General features: G+C 37.6%; 1 protein-coding gene across 1 annotated transcript; it reads right to left on the bottom strand.

Annotated features, from left to right (window-relative positions):
* Positions 1-1539: 1539 nt before the first annotated feature.
* Positions 1540-13708, bottom strand: LOC120795445 (mesothelin-like protein). The gene is made up of 23 exons (XM_040137385.1): positions 13667-13708; positions 12934-13124; positions 12742-12833; positions 12133-12272; positions 11121-11245; positions 10858-10984; positions 9652-9864; positions 9293-9463; positions 8307-8453; positions 7780-7829; positions 7551-7683; positions 7281-7363; positions 7043-7169; positions 6540-6730; positions 5772-5862; positions 5506-5626; positions 4855-5036; positions 4318-4473; positions 4045-4178; positions 3814-3947; positions 3635-3729; positions 2832-3039; positions 1540-1793 (listed from the first exon to the last, which is right to left on the bottom strand). Exons 1-23 carry the CDS (start codon positions 13706-13708, stop codon positions 1690-1692), a joined length of 3057 nt encoding a protein of 1018 aa, XP_039993319.1. The 3' UTR covers positions 1540-1689.
* Positions 13709-19698: the final 5990 nt, after the last annotated feature.

Below are 19698 nucleotides of genomic sequence, written 5' to 3'. Positions count from 1 at the left end.
TATAGAATTACAGCAGCAGATGATGTGAAAGAAAAATAAATGCAAAATATGCTCTTCTGCAAATTAACTGTATTTCACCATGTAATAGCTAATGTGAGATATTACCAATCTCATGGTACATAGCCAAAGTACTGTACCTTTTCAAGTCTACATGTTAATCTCTCTGATTGGGTACTTCATTCGTTTTAAGTGGGTTACTGCATTTTCTGTTTTTTCTATACTGTTAGGTAAGAATAATTAGAATTTTTTTTTTTTTTTTTTAATTTGGTACATATATCACTGGTGCCCAGATGTTGAGGCCTACTCACTTTGGTGTTCCTTCAACTTCTTCTGTAGCGGTCACCATGATAGTGATGGTTTTGAGGGTAAGGTCTTGACAACTATTGGAGTGGTGGCCATGGAATTTGGTACAGACATCGATGCCCCCTCGGGATGAACGGTTACCACTTTGGTGATCCCTTAACTTTTCATCTAGAGCCATTGTTAGGTCAAAATTATACTTTGTACAGTACTTTCTCAGCTTTACTTTGTGTTTAGTGCTAACTGGCAAATGTTAGCATGCTAACGTGCTAAACTAAAATGGTGACTATGAGAAATGTTATACCTGCTAAATATCGGCATGTTAGCGCTGACAGTGTAACATGTTAGCATGCTGTCATTAACATTCATCTCAAAGCACCACTCTGCCTTTAAGTACAGCCTCACAGTGGTCTTAGTTTTGTCAAGTCTATTAACTAGTCTCTCAGATGGGCTACTTTTACTTTTTCAGTGGGTTAATACATTTTCCTTTTTAGGCAGGAATAGACTCTGTATTTTAATCACTTTGTACTTTAAAAAATAAAGACATTGCTCAAACAGTTTTAGTGTATATCAATATTTCTTTCATACCTTATAAATGCATTGCAGATACCTTGAAATCTAGCAAGACATTTTCCTTGTGTAACAGGCTTATCGACACGACATACACACAAATCATGGCTTTAGAGGTGTGTAGTCTATTTTCTAGATACTGTTTAGGATTAAAAAACATACTTCACTGAGATTGTGTTGCATTTTGATCAGTTCTTTGCATCCTGTATAAAAATATGCAGACTTAAATCTAGTCTTTTATTTTGAGTCCAAAGTTAGCAAAAGAAGTCCATTTCTTTTTCAATGTACACTCTACTATTTTGGAGGCTATTCAAGAGTGTAGTGATGGATATGATTATGGTAGGTAAAATCCATAAAAATCAGTACATGTGTTGAATTTCTTTATAATCTGCTCCAAGAGACAGAAACACAAGCATCAGATATTTATTAGTATACATTTATTAATTTAAGGAATAGCAATGCAGTTTAAATTATAATAGATATTGCAGTACATTTTAGGAATTCACTTCATGCACTTTTAATAGTGATTGAACATAAATGTTATTCGGAGTAGTTAATTTCCAAATCCCAGTATGTAGAGTAAAATCCAGATCACCATTTAAAATATAAAATATTGTTTTAATTCCTGTGATTGTTTTCTAACAGTTTAACAACATGAAGAGACAGAGTGTAGCAGTTGCAATAAAGCAATTTTCTTTAGGCGTGAATAAATAACATTAACAATAACATCAATGAATCACACTCAAGATGTGAGCATTACTGAAAAATTTACGGAATAATTATTGATTATTGATTAGGATAGTGAAGTCACACATTTATTTAGGCTAGCTGTTGTAGAATTTGCAGCACAGTTTTCAGCACAGCAGCCAGGAATATTGATGTTTGGAGTTTTGCAAGCCGTGTTCCCCGACTTGTGGTTACCGCTAGAAGAAGCCAAAAACAGAGATTTTAGACTGAAGTTACATTTGTCACGGAAGCTTGTATTGTATTATTTTCTTTACAGATCTTGTCATTATTCAGCATGGTTGAGGGTTTTATTTGTACCACCCTGCATAAGATTATACAAATAAAATGCCAGTTTAAGCATTACCACATAGTTTAAGTATGGAGTAGGTAAACTGGTACTGTAAATTAGAAGCAAGTTGTGGTTGCTCAATATTTGTTGTTGTTATAGTAGTGGTCAGGGCTGCACTTGTGTTTCCTGTGGATGAGATGAAATCTATTTCGATGCTGCACTGTAATATGAGACAATACCAAGCAGTGTTACTTTATCTACTGTCAAACCATTTTGTTGCATTTCATCAACTGGATTTGAATTCAAATGGTCCAACAAACAGCACATCTTGTGGTATATTGGCCTGTTATGGTGGCCATTTTAAATAAATACAAGTATAGTGTAAGTGTATAATCATGACATTGTCATGAACATTCGTCCACTGAAATGTTCACAAACACCGGCTGTGGTGCACTTGTGTCCTATTGTGGCTGAAAAGCATGGTGCGACCTGAGGACACTCCACAAGCAATGACACTATGACTCCACAAACTGTGGTATGTGTTGTTTGAAGTGCTAGCTAGTGGATCAGTGTGGGCTGCAGGTCATTAGTATGCCATTGTTTATAGTCCATAAATTTGTTCTTGTTGTTGTACATTTGAAACAAATATTTTGGGCCAAATTTAGAGGGCATCCCAGAAGGTTTTTTTTTAACCTGTTTTAAATTAATTTCTTGAAAGGAAACATAGCACAAAATTAGATGTAACACAGAAGGTCTTAGCCCTTGTTTTTTTCCCCCTCAGGCCTCTTTGTAATGATTACTTTTTTATCAGCTATACAGCTGCCACAATCTAATTTTCTCACTTGAGATAATGCAAGTAGCTCACTATTACCAGCAATACTGTATGCTTAAGTCTGAGCACCTAGTCTACAATCACTTAATAAACACATATGATATGCATTTTTACCTTGTGTTTCTGATGCTGTAGCATCATTTGTGCTGGGTGGTGCAGTGGTCAGGTCAGGTCTGTTGGTGGTTAGGTTCAGAGCCAGCTTGTCAAGGTCTGACTGCAGCTGCCTGTTCACCCAGGTCTGAATCACAGGGTCGTTCTCAAACAACTTCAGATCTCGTAGTTGGTTACCCATGAGGCCTTGGACATTGGTCACGGTCAAGTCCTGTGCATTTCAAATAAAACATTGAAGAGAATTGGTCGGAAGTTTTTCACAAACTGGACATTGAGCAATAATGAAAATACAGATTTAGAAGAAAGCTGTTTCATGTGTTTTCCTACAAAACACTTGTATAAACCAGACAAAATATTTTCTAAATCCAGTATCAATTTAGAAATTGTTATTACATTTAACCCCTTCAGCTGACAGCGTAAGTGTAAATAGTGAGCTAGCTCTTTGTAAAACAACAAATTGCCATTTTGATACTCATACTTTTACTAGCCAAACAGCTGCTGGCTGTAGCCTTATCTTTAATGGACAGATATGAGATAGTTGTCAATCTTCTCATCTAAGTCAAGGCAAAGAAGCAAATAAGTGTATGTTGAACTGTTCCTTTAATATTTGGTTTCAGAAATCTTATCTAAAATCCTTCAGGCTCTACTTACCCTTAGACCCCCCAAACAGCCTTACAGTGTTGACAAGCACAATATCCTGAAGCATCACCTCAGCTACGTTGCAGTACATTTACAATAAAACAAATAAATAGACAGTACATGTCCAGAACAATTTCTGTAATCAACTCTTTAACAAGTATCCTTACAGCGATGACGTTAGATTGCAGGTTCCGGAAAACATCTATGTCCATGTTGATGTTCTGGGTTGACAGTGTTTCTATATCTGAATGAGGTGCTCCACCTATCAGAGTAGAACAGGAAATTAGAGAGGAGTTTATTGAGAGATAGAGAAACAGTCAGAAAGACAGGTAACATGTATTCTTACCTATATAGGGCTTAATCAAATTGTAAAAGGAGGCGGGAGTGGCACGTTGCGAGCTGAAGGAAGCGTTACTGATCTCATACAAGACTCTCTTCTGCTCAGATGAACATGACGCCACATTCAGAGGGTTGGCATTTCTGAAGTGCAAGAAGAAAGTGACATACAGTTTTAAGTCTGAATCATCACTCACAGTGGCCATGCCTAGACATCTCTGAGCTACATGCTGACTCCCACCTGATACTGTCTGGGGTGATAGTCTTCATTGTGCTTGTGTCTAATGAACACAGGTTGGAGTCAATACTGTTGAGCTCAGTGCTGCCCAGGATGTTCCCAGAAGTCTTCAGGTACTTAGTGATGATTGCTTTGCTCTACACAAGATTAAAGAAAACACTTTAAGTAAGCAAATGTCTACAGGCATGAGGATCTGTTATAACATGGTATGCATAAGGCATACCATGGGAATAAATTCTGAAGTTTTGTACTTTTGATAGTCTCTCTAGATTGTACCTTTGATGCCTCCCATGATCCATCCTCTGCTTTCATGAGAGATGCCAGGGTGTCAATTCTGATGATGCTCCACTTGGAGATGTCCGCAAGTGAGGCCACACGTGACACCGAACCGAGCACTTGGACTTCATTATCAGAAACACCTGATGGGAATGCCTGGAAGAAAAGAGAATTTGAGGTACCATATGGTCGTGTGGTGAAATATATTCTTCTCCATAAATAAAAACATCCCAATATATGCAGTATATCAACATCACGATAACTGATGTTGTAACTGCTGTATCATGATAACTTCTTGGTTTGGTAAAACATTTGTTCAGCTTTGTTTCTAAAGTCGTAAGACACTTTGTCAGGACATTTCCCAAACTCCGTGGATATTCCCAGAAATCTCATTACCAGTGAAGTCCTTGCTCTTGGCACATGGGACATTCTATTTTGATGCATTATTTTATCTCACTTATCTCAAATACTATATACCTCATAAAAAAACAGCCAGTAATATTTCAGGCAACCCCAAGTTCCATACGGAAAATTTACCTGGTTGAGTTTCTTCAGAATGATTTTCTGGAGGTCATCATCATCCACTTTCTCGCAGATAGAGTTGAGGTTGTCCTTCAGAACAGGGACATCCAGGCAGAGGTCAAATTGCGTCTGGTCGTAGCCAAAGGGGAAGGAAGAGTCGCTAACTATCACTTGGGTGATGTTGCCCACGGTGCAGCCTTTTGTGAGTGATTACGAGCGAGCCAATGAGAGAAAAAAGTTGAATGTAGACAAATAAGAGTCACACACGCTCACCAGTTTTGTAAAATATCATACTGTGTTAGCTAGGGCTGCAATCTACAGTTAGAGTCTGAAGTGATTATTTTCAAAGTGCTCTTTATGTCTGAAATGTTTGGTATTTGTACTTGACAAATGACTTAGAGGAAGACTATGTAACTTTAAAAAGAAGAAATAACAAAATTCTCCTCCTTACAAATGAAAAGTTGAGTTTTTAAGCAACAAAACACACTTCCTCAATACAACACACTCAGGGGTTTGTCTGCTACTGTTAGCAAATTCTATATAGCAAAAGTTGCTTTAAACGATTATTCAACTATCAACATAGTTGCCAATTAATTTTCTCTCGATTGACTAATTTTTTCAGCACCAGCTGTTTTCTAAAACTGAGTACAAAGAATGAACCTTCACCTGCTCCTCGTTTTATCTTGAGGGCACTGATCTCTTTAAACAGCTCCTTGAGTTTCTGCTTCTCTGTCTTCGTGTTCCTCAGGTGAGACATAAAGGTCTTAAGGAAGCTTCTCTTTGTTGTCTGCAAAAAAGAAAAAAAACAAAACAAAACAGAATTTGTCGTTTAACAGAAAGCAGAAAATGGATATGAGGTATCTTTTACCTGGTACTTTAGTACAAAATTGATTCATTACTATAGCACTAAACAGTATAAAGGTAACACATACAGTTTTGAACTGTCCCCAGATGTTTCGTGTCAAATATAGAGGAAGGATCCCAAGGTTCTCCAGTGTTTGCTGGTTCCAGGTGGTGGCATTTCTTTAAACAGAAGATGATATATTCTTATAGTCTGGCTTGCTGCCTTGGTATCCACTTAATGGAATATGGTTTAATATTTGGTCCACTGACATAAAGATCTACCTAAATACCTCCAAATAAAATGGATGAGAAAATGCTGTATTCAGTACTGTTAAAGAAAAAGGCTTTTTTTCTTATTGACATCAACTCCCACAAAAAAACCAAAACCAACAATTCATTTGTCCAGCTCTCAATATCTTCTGACTCCCCTATTCTGTGTGTGGCATTCACCCTCAAGTCCATTTTCACCTGCAAAAAGGTGTATTTGTTGGTGGGCAATTTTCTGCATTTTGTGCACTGGTGAGTATTTACAGCAGCAAGATGGTGTACGTGGGACTGACTCAAAATAAACCACATTGTGTGTGTTCATGGTAAAGAAAGAACATCTCACACAGTTCAACATTGTGACTCACTGATGTGTTTTTAATAGTTTTTGGACAACAATGGGGCTCTATGGCACAGAGGAATAAACTGAATCAGGTTTTGGCTACACAGAAAACACTTGTTAATAGGATCAATTTATTGTTGGTTTTGATCTTTTCATGGGATTTGTTTGGAGTATGAAAATATAGAGCATTGCCAGCCTTATGCTTTAAAAAGTAGTCTGAATGGCTCTTAATTTGATTTAATTCCTGTACCCGTAAGGTGTTTTCCCAGACAGCAGCAGCGTCTCCATGGCAGCCACCTGGCTATCAGTGAAGTCTTTGCAGGCTTTGAGTTTCTCCAAGATGAGAGGATCAGCGTTCTGGATGTAAGAGCTGTTCAGAGTACAGGCCATGTTCCCAAGGACTTCCACATTGTCTTTGCTCAGACTGATGCCATTTATGCCCTATACAGTTGAAAATATAGTAGTGACACACAAAGTACCATTTAGATCCATGATAATTCCTTTCCCAGTTTTCAGATTAGTTTGCTCTGTTTTGCACACTTTTTAATACATACTGTATGCATTTATATAAAATGTTATATTTGCATCTTTATATTTCTTGGTATATGCCATTGCTGACTGATCCCATACAATTGGGAATTAACATATACCCACCTCATAGAAGCTTTAACATTTTTACATGAAAGAATCTTCTGCTGCATTTAAAGGTTTTTTTTTGTTGTTGTAGTAAACCATAGTTCTAATGGCACTCACCAAGCAGGTCCTGGCTTCACTGAGCAGCAGCGACTCCTTGTTCAAAACACTGGAGGCCACAGAGAAGTCTGCAGCACCCAATGCGGAAAAGTATGATGTGCAGTTGGCTCTCTGGACATCTTTGTTGCTGTAATAATTTGTCATGAAGATGGGAAAATCAATTAACAAAGGTATACTTTTTTAAGCCAGTGGCACCTTATGGGGGTCAGTGCAACAATATGCTCGGAGACAGGCTTACTTCAAGTAGAGAAGCATGTCTGAGGGATAATCTGTGAAGTTCTGGGAGATGTTTCCATTGAGTAGGTTGTACATGCAAGTCAGCTGTAAAAAACGATGAAAAAACACAGAAGAGTACAAACTGTTAAGATACAAGATAGTCCATAACACATATTTTTTAAAATCTATGACTCCAGTATTGTACATCCAACTTAATTATCAACTTCATTTGAGAGCCATAGTAATTTATTTTAACTAAGTTTAGTTACACTGAGATTTCATTTGACTTTACCTGTGGTTCCTTCAGTTCTACCTTGGCCCTGTCTCTCCTTGGTCTGCTGGCATGGATCAGGGTCTGGACCCTGCTTGTTGTCATTCTCTGTACTGACGTACATGTGAAGCCTTGCAGCACAGAAGGAGAAAGCCTGTGGGAGAGAATGGAAAACCACAAAGAAAGTAAATAGGTTTTGAATAATCCTGGAAAAAATACAAATAAATAGTTATGGGACTCGTTCACTTACTGCTCAATGTCAAAGTTTGTTTTAGCCAGTGTCCCGAAGAACATGGCAGCCTAGTAAAAAAAAAAAAAAAAAATAGAACAATTCAATGCACTTCAAACTTTTATTTGTTACATGAGCATGTCAACCTATGTCAATAGCTTTCCCCTGATACTGTAAAAGGACCAGGCTTAGAGTCAGTTACTTTGGGGCTTAGCTGTGTATTTTCCACTGTTAAACCTTATAACAAAATAGTTAGATGCAAAATTACGATGAATAGAATTTTACTCCCCTGTAGCACAATGTAAACGTAACAGGGGGTTTCTGGGTTGTTGATAAGTATCTCTGGGCTGGTAATCACCTGATAATCCTGAAATAATTTCACTTATCTTGATTTCAACGTGGAGCCACAATATGTGCTAAATGTGTCACATTTAATAAATTTGATTTCTGTCACCATAATGAAATGAGACTTCAGTCTAAATATATCGGCATGAAACTTCAAAAAAGCTTACTCATATTCACTCTCTGTGTGTAAAACAAATACTGACCTGATCTGGCGTCCATTTCTTTCTGTTGATCACACTGATATTCACCATCTCCTCAGAAAATACCAGCAGGGATGGTGGGATCTCAGTTGCCATATCATCAGGGACATTCAGCACCACTTTGGGTGGACTTGGGTCCACGGATATGATCTACCAGGAAATTAAATGCATTTAAAACCAAGAACAGAACTCAAATTGCCCAAGAGTGAACACATACAAAACATATTTTTATGTATTTTCTTGCAAGGGTGTAGATTTGGTTTCAGAAGTGTTTTGATGAACTTCTGGGGTTCTTAAATGTTACTTATACACATTTACAGTAATCTGGCATATTGTAACCTGGTTACAATAAAATTGGTCATTACACCTTTTTAAAGTCTAACAACATCCAGTATACCTCTCCTAAAAATCACCGTTCACATCGGTTCACTAATAGTAAATGGAGAATTAAGGCTTTAATATCTTTTAACTATATCTTTACAAAAAATTTAAATAAAAGAAAAGCCTGCTTTAAAGTTTTTGTAACTGAAATAAAGTTTTAGCCACCCAAAATACTGTTTTTTGATGCATTAGCTTTCGATGGATGTAGAAATGTTGTGTACTTTATTAGAATATTAAAATTACACATGCAAATAAAAATGTAAGAGTTTTTTTTTTTTTCGAAAACCATGTAAAGACAGCTGCTGAGCTTGGGGGATTTAGAGAAATGGATTTAGAGAGGAGAAAAATCACACCCTTGTTCACTGGTATGCACTCTGTATGATAGGCACCCTGGTATCAAACATTTTTTATCTCAATATTAAAATCAGCAATGTTTCTATGATGTCAAATGTTCAAATACTTTAAAATCCTATTGTTTTTGCTCCCTTGTTCTCTCAAAAGGACCTTTAATAACACCCAAAGCCGCCTAATGATGCTTGAGTTGTCGACTTGAGAATCATATCTGGACTGTGTTGTATGTTGTATTGAATCAAAAGCTGACTTTGTACCTTTTTGACGAAGGTCTGTTGTACAACTGTTGGGGCTGCCAGCATGCTGGAAACAAAGGTGGTGCTCTGGGAGATGCTGAGCAGCTCAGAAGCAGGAATGTTTTCTATTGACTTTGACAGAACTCCAGTAACAAGTAAGCCAAGGGCTTCCAGGGAGGATGCAGTGTTGATCTGTTTAATACATTTGCATTTATCAAAGCCATGGTCACTATAGAGGCATATGCAAAGTAGTTCAGGGTCATTTTATATTTCATAAAATCACACTGAACCAAATATAGAAAATTAGTAGGCACATGCTTCAAATCATTAAATATTTCGCATGATTATCAGCCGTGTTAAGTTGACAGTAGGGCCATCACCTGGAGGCCTGCTGCAGTCATTGTTTGGATGATTACGGTGGCTTGCTCTTGGTTCCAGGTGGTAACTGTGCTCAGGGTGGATAAAGAGGAAACCAGCAGTGACGGAGCAACTGAAGTGATCTGGCTCTTAGTCAGGCTTGCACTGACATTGCCAAGAGTTGCAAATGTCTCTGCTGTGATGGTCTGGATGTTGGATGCCAGAGCAGCAGACACCTATAGAAAAAAATACACCAGTTAGGAAAAAATCAACTGAGGACATTAAACTGTTTTATAGTTTTAATGATATGTCAGAGAACAATGTGAAGAGAATCATGCACAGTAATTTTACAGCATTGTTAGAAAGGCATAGAGCAAGAGTAAAATTAGAAACGTTTAAATGGTAAGCAAGCTTGCAGGAACACTTGCATACATATAGACTCATTAAAGTCTGTTTACTATTTACTTTAGATGATATATAATTCTGCTACTAACATTTTTGACATGAAACCAATAAGATCTCCTTACTGTTATGTTCTCGAGAAATTAAATAGGTTAGTGATCATTTAATTAACTTTAATAATATAAAAACATATCCATAAAGGCCTGAATGAGGTCCTCAGAGACATGGTGGTACCTTTCAGGGTTTCAGGTTCAGTAACTCAGTAACAGTAAGGCTGCGTCTTTGGGGAACTCTTAAGACCCCCTTTTGTAAATGCCCCCTTTTTTGTCTGTCTTTGTCTGTCTGTCTTCACCTGTTTATTTATCTAATCCTATTCCCATTCATGATCATGACGGGCATGATCAGATTGTACGATGATGATGACAGATGCGAAAGCCCTGGTCAGGTAGTAACTCCATCATAGTAGTAACACAAACATCTCATTCTTACTTACCTGAGGACTCCTTAATCAGAAAGTGTATACTTGCAGACCAAATCAATTCAAAACTGAAAAAACCTTTAAAAATTTTGAGCACAGCTTATTTCAAAGTACACAGAAACTGTCCACAGTAAAAATGAACGGTAACTCTGTATTGTACTGACCAATAGAGCTAAGGATATGCAATAAAATGGTGTTCATTTAAATTTTTTTAAGTCAGACTCCGTAATAAGTGCATTCAATTTTCTTCTTTTTGTTGTTGAAAATTTAGATTTTAATTTAAAGACAATTTAAAAAAAAAAGTTAAACTCAAACTCAGTTTCTCTGTGGAATCATTAGGAGCTAGTACCTCAGGGTCCTCTGTTCCGTTGCAGAATTTATTCAACTCCTTCAAGATGAGTGTGGTATCAGCTTCATTCACAGAAGAATATGCTAACTTTGGGACCTCAGAAGAGCACAGGAAAAAGCCTGGAAGCCTAGATGGTATGACACATATCGTTCAGCCTCATGTAAATATCCATATAAAGCATTTTAACATAAAGAATATTGAACATTCACCCACTAACGTATATGTGTGATTTGACATATGTTGTAAAATTAGTGTATACTCACTTCACAGGGTTGAAGGTTGGGTTGAATTCAAAAAGCTGTGAGGTGTAATAGTTGGTTACATTTTTTGGGATTGCTGTGTTGTCAAAGAGCTCCAGGTTGGCTTGGTCCACAAAGAACACTTTATTCTTAAAAAATATAGAAACAAATAAGTCAGTAAATTACTTTGTAAAAATGCTGTTGGTTTTCTCAGTTTAACAAAAATAAATAAATAGTAAAATGAAAATAGATTTAAACAAAACTAGATTACAATTGTAAAAGCTATGGCTAATCTAAATAAATTAACAACTACATTTAACTATATTTTGCTGGAGTTTAAGCAAAGCTTTAGCAAAGACTGTGTAAGCGTCTCCAAGCGCACCTGCTATTTCCTCGCAATTTGGCAAAGTGAAATAAAATACAAACTCAGCCTATCACATCACTGGTGTCATCGCTCTGAAACAGCTGAGCCAATCACAGCAATGTAGTTAATGAAATGAAGGAGAAGCTTTGTAAACAATATAAAGCAGCTGTGGAAAACAGATGCTGTCCCTTTGAATTACCTATTTTAATTTATAGCTAAATGCAAACTGCTTTATCGACGGTCCTGGTTTAGCCACATTGAAAGTTATTTGTGATGCCAATTTAAACACTCCTATTGTTTGGATAGTGTTTGATTAAAATTGTTTATTTCCGTTATAAGCATTATTCTGTTATTTCTGCGCATTTGCCAAAGAAATTTAGTTTGCTCTTGTGTAATAATTCAACAAAGTGGCAGCGGTCTGAGAATCCCTCCTGTGCACAGATGGGCAAAGTGAATATGAGGGTCAGGAAAACAGCCAACTATCAGAGCACACGCTTCTGTCTCTCCCGCCCGGTCTGTCAGTCTGTCTTGCTTGCTCACATTCTCTCTCTCACAAAAATAACCGATGTCGGCTTTTGCATACAGATAACAAAAAGCTTCAGCATAATATTTTTTGGGGAGGCTTAGCCTTAGCCCCTAGCCACTTAATAGCAGCGCCTATACTTTACATACTTGACTGGTGGAGACAAAGGTGGTAAGATCGTCCACAGTGATGAATGTCACAAAGTTGCCAATGTAATTGACAAACCAGGAGGTTGAGTTTAGTTCTGCATCACTGGCATTGTAGCACCTGGCTCCAGAGCCTATGGAAACTGTGAAAAAACAAAAACATTGTCAATAAATAACACAATGTATTAATATTAATATAATTACTTAATATGATGTATGATTGGTAAAATAATAAAAGACCAGTGGTTCTGAGACTGAAAAATATAGAAAGAAACCATAAGCAGCATTATTATTTTTGATTAATTATTTGTTTTAGAACATTTAAGGCTGCACTAGGCAAGAATTTTGCATACAAATCCAGTCATATTCTGTAGAATAATGCTATTTGCCCAAATTATTCTGTTGAGCTGGGTGTGGATACTTCTCTACCAACACCAATTGAGAAATTCCATGGTAAACACAAAGTGAAAAACTGATAGCTAAAAAACGTATAATTTCAAAAGATATAATTTAAGATGTGTGAACTCCACCTAGAGAAAGTTAGACTCAGTAGACAGTACGTATTGGGTAACATCTTTAACATCAATAAACATTCATCAAAATGTGTCTTACCAGGTCTCAAGTAGGTCCTGATGGTGGTGTATACATCACCCTTTCCAAACTCAGAGCTGTTGTATGTGAAATTATTTCCCATTACAGAGACCCTAATTAAAAGGAAAACCACACAAATGTTTGTATCATTTAATCCATCTTTAATAGTCCATTTGCCAATGAGCTTTCTGAAGCTGTGAAAAAGAGGCTTACAGTTTCTGGAAGGCAAGACATGAAGCATTCTGCACTTCGGTGGAGCTGATTAGGCTCTTGCTGAGGAATCTAAGATAGTTCCTCAACCGTAGGTTGAACCAGGAATTAACCTCTAATTTGCTGTTGCTGCTCAGGGCCAAAGACCACACACAGGGGAGGGTCACCATCTTCACATCGTCCGGAACATCCTCCTAATGGCATACACATGTATTTATACATTTAATGAGAGACGGTAATGTAAAACTAGTCAATTTAGACTAGTGATAAAACAATGTATTGTATGAAGGATAACATTAGTTCACTGAAGTGTAACTTGTATTGGCTGATTGGCTCTAACCGTTTGCAATATGGTTTACAATTACTGGCTCTTTCATAGCTGTGTAGCTATTGACATCCAGTCATATTCACTCAGGTGTACATCGCTGACATTATAACCTGACACATTCGTACTGTTATTCTGACGATCATGGTCATGCTAACGTCGTTTGCCGCAGCAGCTGGCCCGATAAGCATTATTTTGTAAATGCTCACGATCAGCCAGTTGTCAGTGAGCCTTTGGGTCAAGATGCCAGCCGAACAGAAGCCAAGTTTTCCTGTATTCGCTGTTGGACTGCGTCTACTCTGTCATTTCAGCTGGCCGTTATACCCGAAGCTAAGATAAGCACCTGCTGCTGTGCTGCTTGTACTTTCATTGCATTCATTGCTAGTGACATGGCATGTTTTGGCTCAGTACAGGCCGTGTTTCCTCGGCAATGCCAAGAATCTTAGCGTACATGTTCATCTGAAGGTAACCAATAATATTAGGTTACATCTCAGATGAGAAGGGCTTTGTCAGCGCATTCATGGGAAACTGAAATGTGCTTGTTTCCTCTCATAAGCTAGGTACATGTAGTTCAAAATACCTCCTTGAACCAGGATACCATTTGTAGCTTAATAAATGTTCATCTGAGTTATTGTGACTGAGCTACCTCTAGATAAGAAGGGCTCTGCTAGCTTTCAAGGGAAATTGCAACATGCTCGTCACATATTCAGGATGGTGGATCGCAGTGGCTCTGTTGTTCTGGGGGTTTTATGTGGTCCCTGATAATATTTATTAAGCAGGGAGCAATAATTTTATTTTGGGAGATTAGCTCTCTCAGCAGAATCCACAAGGCTGCTTGGATTCATTGAGAGCTCCCTCAAACAGCAGAGTATCTCTCACTGAAATACATAAACAGTAAACTGTGACAAGCTTGCTACTAATATCAGCATCTAAAAGTGACACATCTCATCAATAATAATGTATGTTATATAGCAACATTCAGAAAAGGGACATACAGTTTCCAGGAAGGCAGGAGTGTTGTTGTAGTTGTTGAAGATGACACAGATGTCAGAGTTCTTATCAATCACATTGGGTTGACTGAGGAACTGATGCAGCTCTGAGGTTCTGATGGTACTTAGGAGCTGAAGAAAAATGAGAGGGGGAAAGGATTTTTAAGAAATCACAATATTCATAAGAATACTGATATTACTACTGGGATAGCACATCATCAGTAGGCATTTGGTGATAACTCCTATGAAATTAAGTGATACTGTATTAATCCCACTGTTGAAAACAATATCCGTGTTTCAACCTCTGTATCAGTGTGTGAATTTTAAAAAAGGCTTTAGGCAAGTAGTTTTATAAATCACCTCTGATTCGCGTGTCTGTGGCAGAAGAGACGTCAACGTGGACAAATCTGGAAGGCCAAAACTGAGAAAAGTGTTTCTCAGATAGATGTAGAAGCTTCCACCGCTGTAACACTTGAGTGGCATTGGACCTGTTTTAAACACAAATTAAAACACCGTGTACCCTAATACAGTGTTATATCTATTATTTTCAGGCGCATATTGTCAGAAGAAAAATATGCTTTTACTTTTGCCGTAAAAAAAAAAACAAAAAAATAATCACAACAAATTTTCATTTGACGTAGATAAGCGTCCTTATTAGTTTTCTAGGTAACCAATAATCTGTAAAATTCTAGATTCTGGGTAACCGGTAATCTGTAAAATTATCTGTAAGATTATCACTCATACACACCTCTGAGGAAGAGTAGGGTGTTTTTATAGATCTCCCTTCTGGTGTTGTTGCTGAGTGTCACATGTAGTGTGTCCAGCAACGTGATCCTAAATTCCGATAAATATTAGTCAGATGTGATTCAAAAAATACATACATCACTATGATAATGACCACCACCACAGAAATACTTACATCTCTTGGCTGCTGTTACAACTCCTGTTATTCACAATGTCAAATAAAGGTGTAACCAGGCTGGGAGAAAGGCTGACCAGGAGAGGGTTCAGTCGAACCCTGAGCCATAGCAGGAACTCTGTGTCAGTGACAGCTGGAGAGGACAGATGCCCTCTGTCAAATACTGCCTGGAGGAAGGCAGATTTCACCTCCTCTGTGTAGTTGTCTTGGTGGAGCTAGGGAATTTGTACAAAGTGTTAACAACAGTTGAATGAAGTAAGGATTTATTGCAGAGCTGTTCAATTAGTAATTTGTATTGGTTTTAGCTTGGTAAACCCAATAAACTGGCATAGCAGTCTACTGTATATAATGTTGCAAAAAATGTGCATTTAAGTTTCAGTTGGATTTTAAAAGTTACAATTTCAAATTATGGCATCTTTGAAATGATTCTGTTGGCATATGATTGTGTGTAGTAAAACAGAAACAATCCCGGTATCATTCTTGATACAACCACCAGATGGCACCATTTTTTTTCCCAGATCCTACAAATAGTATGTTTACATATGGTATGGGTGTAACCAGCAATGTGAGTATTAATGAGAAAAAATAAAGTGTCAGGTTTATAGATGTTTACCTGAATGGCCGATGAGACTATGTCAAAGAAAGCACCGAAGTCAACAGGGTTGATCACAGTCATGATTTTTGTGACTTGCTGCATTGTCTTTAGCTGTGATGGAGCTGCTGCAAGCTCAGCCAGCTGACTGAGAGTGAGAAGATCTGCAACCTCCACCTGAAAGTGAAAAAGAAAGTGATGCAGCAGCAGAGTATGTATGTCTCTATTGCACCTTGGAGCTAAGAGAATGTTGGAGAAAGAGAAATGGAAAAGTGAGGGAGGGGGAGAGAGTGAGACAGAGAGTTTTGACTTTAAAACGTCGTCTTCGGTTTTTGGTTTGTGTTTTGGTTCTGGCTAGCATCTTTTGCTAGCTGTTCGGTCCTGGATAGGCTTGATTTGAAACAATGACACCTGCTGGATATATTTAGAACAAAATGAAACATGCAAACGTGTATTATTGGGTATTGTTAGAATGCATAAACAAATATTACCCACTCTGGTGCTTTTGCCCATTTGCCTGCTAGGTTTAAATAATTTAGGAATCAAACTCTTGTCAAACAACTGGACCGAAACGGTCCACTTCGAAGCAGACTTTGTTGTCTGGGCTTTAAGTATGAATTCAAAAATTCAAATACTATTAAATCCATCTGCTGATTTTGAACTGTCACGGTGAAAGAGAGAGTATTATAAGTGACCTGTGTTAGTATTATATATGTATTTATGCAAAATCTTTTGGTAATCACAGTAGAATATACAGTAGGGGTAAAACAGCGCTGTGTTGTGCTTATGTCTTCTTCCATGTATTTTCCTCTTACATTACAAGTGAGTGAATCATAGTGATCCCACAGTAACTATGCTTTTTTTATAAGATGCCTCTTTGTCATTCTGTTTCTACTTGTTGATGATTATTAATGACATATGGTCAAAATGCAGTCTTGAGCAATAATGCTCATAATCAGTTATTGCTTCATCAATTCTTTATGACACCAGAGAATATAAATACACACATAAGGTTCAGTAATGTCCTGACTGACTTGATTTGTGCATGTGGGTCCATGTAGCACTGAAGACAGATGGCGACAGTCACCAAAACTGTCCAATGAATGAGTTACTTGTCTGTCCATATAAGTATATATTTACACCTCTTGGTTTAGTTGTAATGAGCCAGTGTGAACATTTAACTGACAAGGACTAAAAGGCAATACTTACGCCATTGAAATTGTACTTCAAGGTCACAAAATCGATGTAGGAGGCATGAACACGGAACCGACCAAAATTTTCCTCAAGCCAACGTCTGTCATCATTTATAGGTTCAACACAGGAGGCACCTGGGGATCAAAATACAGAATTTTTAAACTGAACATTCCATTCCAAACATTGCAATGTTGATTTATACATACTCAAAGCACATAAGTACTAGCAATTGCAATGTTATGCCATTATGCCATCCAAGTTACCTGAGGAGGAATGTCTCCTAAGATAGTCCATTATGAATGTGAAAACATGTTGGGTCTGCCTCACAGAGAGAAGGGTGAAAACATTGTCGCATCCCTTTACACTGTAAAGACAATACAAATTTTTCTGTTCACTGATATGTGTAAGACAATATTTCCATTCTGTATTTCCACTCCCATTTTTAACCACTCCTCGATATGACATGATGTTTTAACTCACATCTCCTGATAGGAGTCACAGCTGATATTTCCTGGAATAATTTCAAATGTTCTTGAGTCAATGCTTGGGAGGAACAGAGGTAGGTAGACCTGGAACCATAAGTTGAATCCCTCAGCGACTAGCATGGATAGTTTTGGGCCAAGCGCCAATAGCGTTAGATTTAAGATTGTGGCACGCACTCTTGGTTCAATGGTTGTCAAGTTTTGCTAGAAAAGAAATGACATAAATTTGTCAGGAGATTCTTTTTATTTTAGTGAAAGAATTAACAAGCTAAATGTGATTTAGATACTCACTTCTGCGACACCATTAACAAATTTGTCAAAGAAAGAGCTGAGGTCTTCCACACGTGATGATACAGTAAGTTCTGTGAACACAAGTCTCACAAGGGTTTCATTTGACAAGTTGTTTGGCTCAAGAAGCAGTTCAGCTTTTTGTCTTGAAGAAAGAGAGTCTACTACAGTCACCTAAGGGAGGGATATAAGACAAAAAAAAATATTCAGTTTTAACAAAATCTTTCTCAGATTTCTTTCAAAAGACAACCATTACTCTTTGTAGCCCTATAAACCCAAGCAGAGCTGAGAAGATCGGGCAAATGAAAAACAGTGACGTCATTTAAAATCATTCTGTCATTCTTTGTATTTCATTATATGTAGCTATGTGATTGTTTGTTTGAGTAGGATTAGGATTCTCTCCTTCTTCACTGTTAATTTGCTTGCTTCTTCAATCGACTCTCTCTTTTTTGCTTGTGCTCTCAGCTAGTTCAAACACACACTCTCTCTCTATTTGTCTTCATCTCTTAATCTAATTGGGAAGCAGACAATAAACCTGCAATAATCTTTGTAATTGCAAAAAACCTCCATATCCCTTAGCCACCATAATGATAATAGTGGCTAGGGCTGTCACTTTTTGTTTGAACAACAAACGACAGCAAACCCTAAATGTGTTTTTAATGGCAACACTTGTCACTTATCCTTAGTGAAGTTTTTTTATTCAAAGTATGAAAATTCATTTTTAAGGTGGTAATATATTTAAAATCTGACCTGTAATAACATGTATGTATTGAAAATGTACAGTCTATAGGGACATAAGGGCATTTGAAGGAATTTGCTTTGAGGTCCAACAGAGGGCATTCTTCAATTTCTCAATCTATTTTACCTATTGCATGCCATATTGACCAGTGAACTATGCTAATCAATAAAAATGGAGGAGGACACTAGCGAGAAACCCTTTCTCATTGGATTATCATGACATTGAATCATCTGAGACAGTGGAAATATTTTTGTATCATAACCGTAGATGAAAAAATAGCAAGCAAAGGTGATTTTGTTACCGCTGTAGAAAGCAACTGACTGACTAAAGTAAAAAAAAAATAAAAAAATATGAGGATTCACCTTCTAGCTCGCTAGCCGAATGGGAAAGTTACATGTAGGTTATTATGTAGGTTACACTCAAATTATTTGGATGAATTATGTGTCAGTACAACTTCACCTGACTTTCTGAAACAGTAAAACCTTGCAAGTGGTAAACCAGGACTTCTTTGTTTAATAATTAAACTGGAATATATTTGAACAAAATGGAACTAAAAAATTAAAATAATGCCTTAATAAAGGAATATATGTTGTGCTGCTGTTTTCATGGAAGACTGGTAGTGAAATGTATGACTTACCCCAGAGAGGTTGAAGACTTTGAGGTCAGAGTATGTTGTATATGGGGAGAATGGACCCAAGTTCGCCTCAAGCCACTGGGCATCACTCTGAATTCCCTGCCTGCAAACTGAGGCCCGTAGTTGGACGTTAGCATTCGTACCAATCATTTTTCATGGATACACATGAAACGAGTCTTGTGGCAGTTTTCTTCTCAGTGCCATTACAGCATATTTTTCACAATTTCAAGCCCGCACAGGCAACCACACGGCGCAGTTTAGCGCGTCAGCCCTACCTGGCTCGTTGATGACACTGGCGGACTTTCTCAGGTAGCCCAGCAGCACATGTGTGATTTCTTGTAATCTGTGCAACGGTATTGCAGGGAAAGCTTTGGCCATCCCGCTCACACTGTAATGGGTGAAAAGAAACATTCTTACACAGTCCCTCATTTGTATTTTTGTACTTTGGTGCAATGCAATCTTGCTTGTTTGTGACAGGCTACTCACACAACATGGTAGTTTGTGCAATTTATATTTGAGGTTGCATTCTTGAGCATCACTGCACTGAAACTTGGGAGGAAAGGGACCAGTTTAACATGGAACCAAACAGACCAGTCGTCTGTCTGG

The sequence above is a fragment of the Xiphias gladius genome, chromosome 10, assembly GCF_016859285.1.
Source record: "Xiphias gladius isolate SHS-SW01 ecotype Sanya breed wild chromosome 10, ASM1685928v1, whole genome shotgun sequence".
Classification (NCBI taxonomy): Eukaryota; Metazoa; Chordata; class Actinopteri; order Istiophoriformes; family Xiphiidae; genus Xiphias; species Xiphias gladius.
This window is presented reverse-complemented; position numbering and strand designations above follow the sequence as displayed.

What these genes read in the sequence shown, in the direction of transcription:
- LOC120795445 (XM_040137385.1), bottom strand. Translation starts at nt 13,708, where the DNA reads ATGTACGCTAAGATTCTTGGCATTGCCGAGGAAACACGGCCT. An exon ending in AGAAATGGACGCCAGATCAG is followed by an intron (nt 7,830 to 8,306) that starts GTCAGTATTTGT and finishes TTTTTTTACTAG; the next exon opens with GCTGCCATGTTCTTCGGGAC. An exon ending in TGCAATCTAACGTCATCGCT is followed by an intron (nt 3,040 to 3,634) that starts GTAAGGATACTT and finishes TGAAATGCACAG; the next exon opens with GACTTGACCGTGACCAATGT.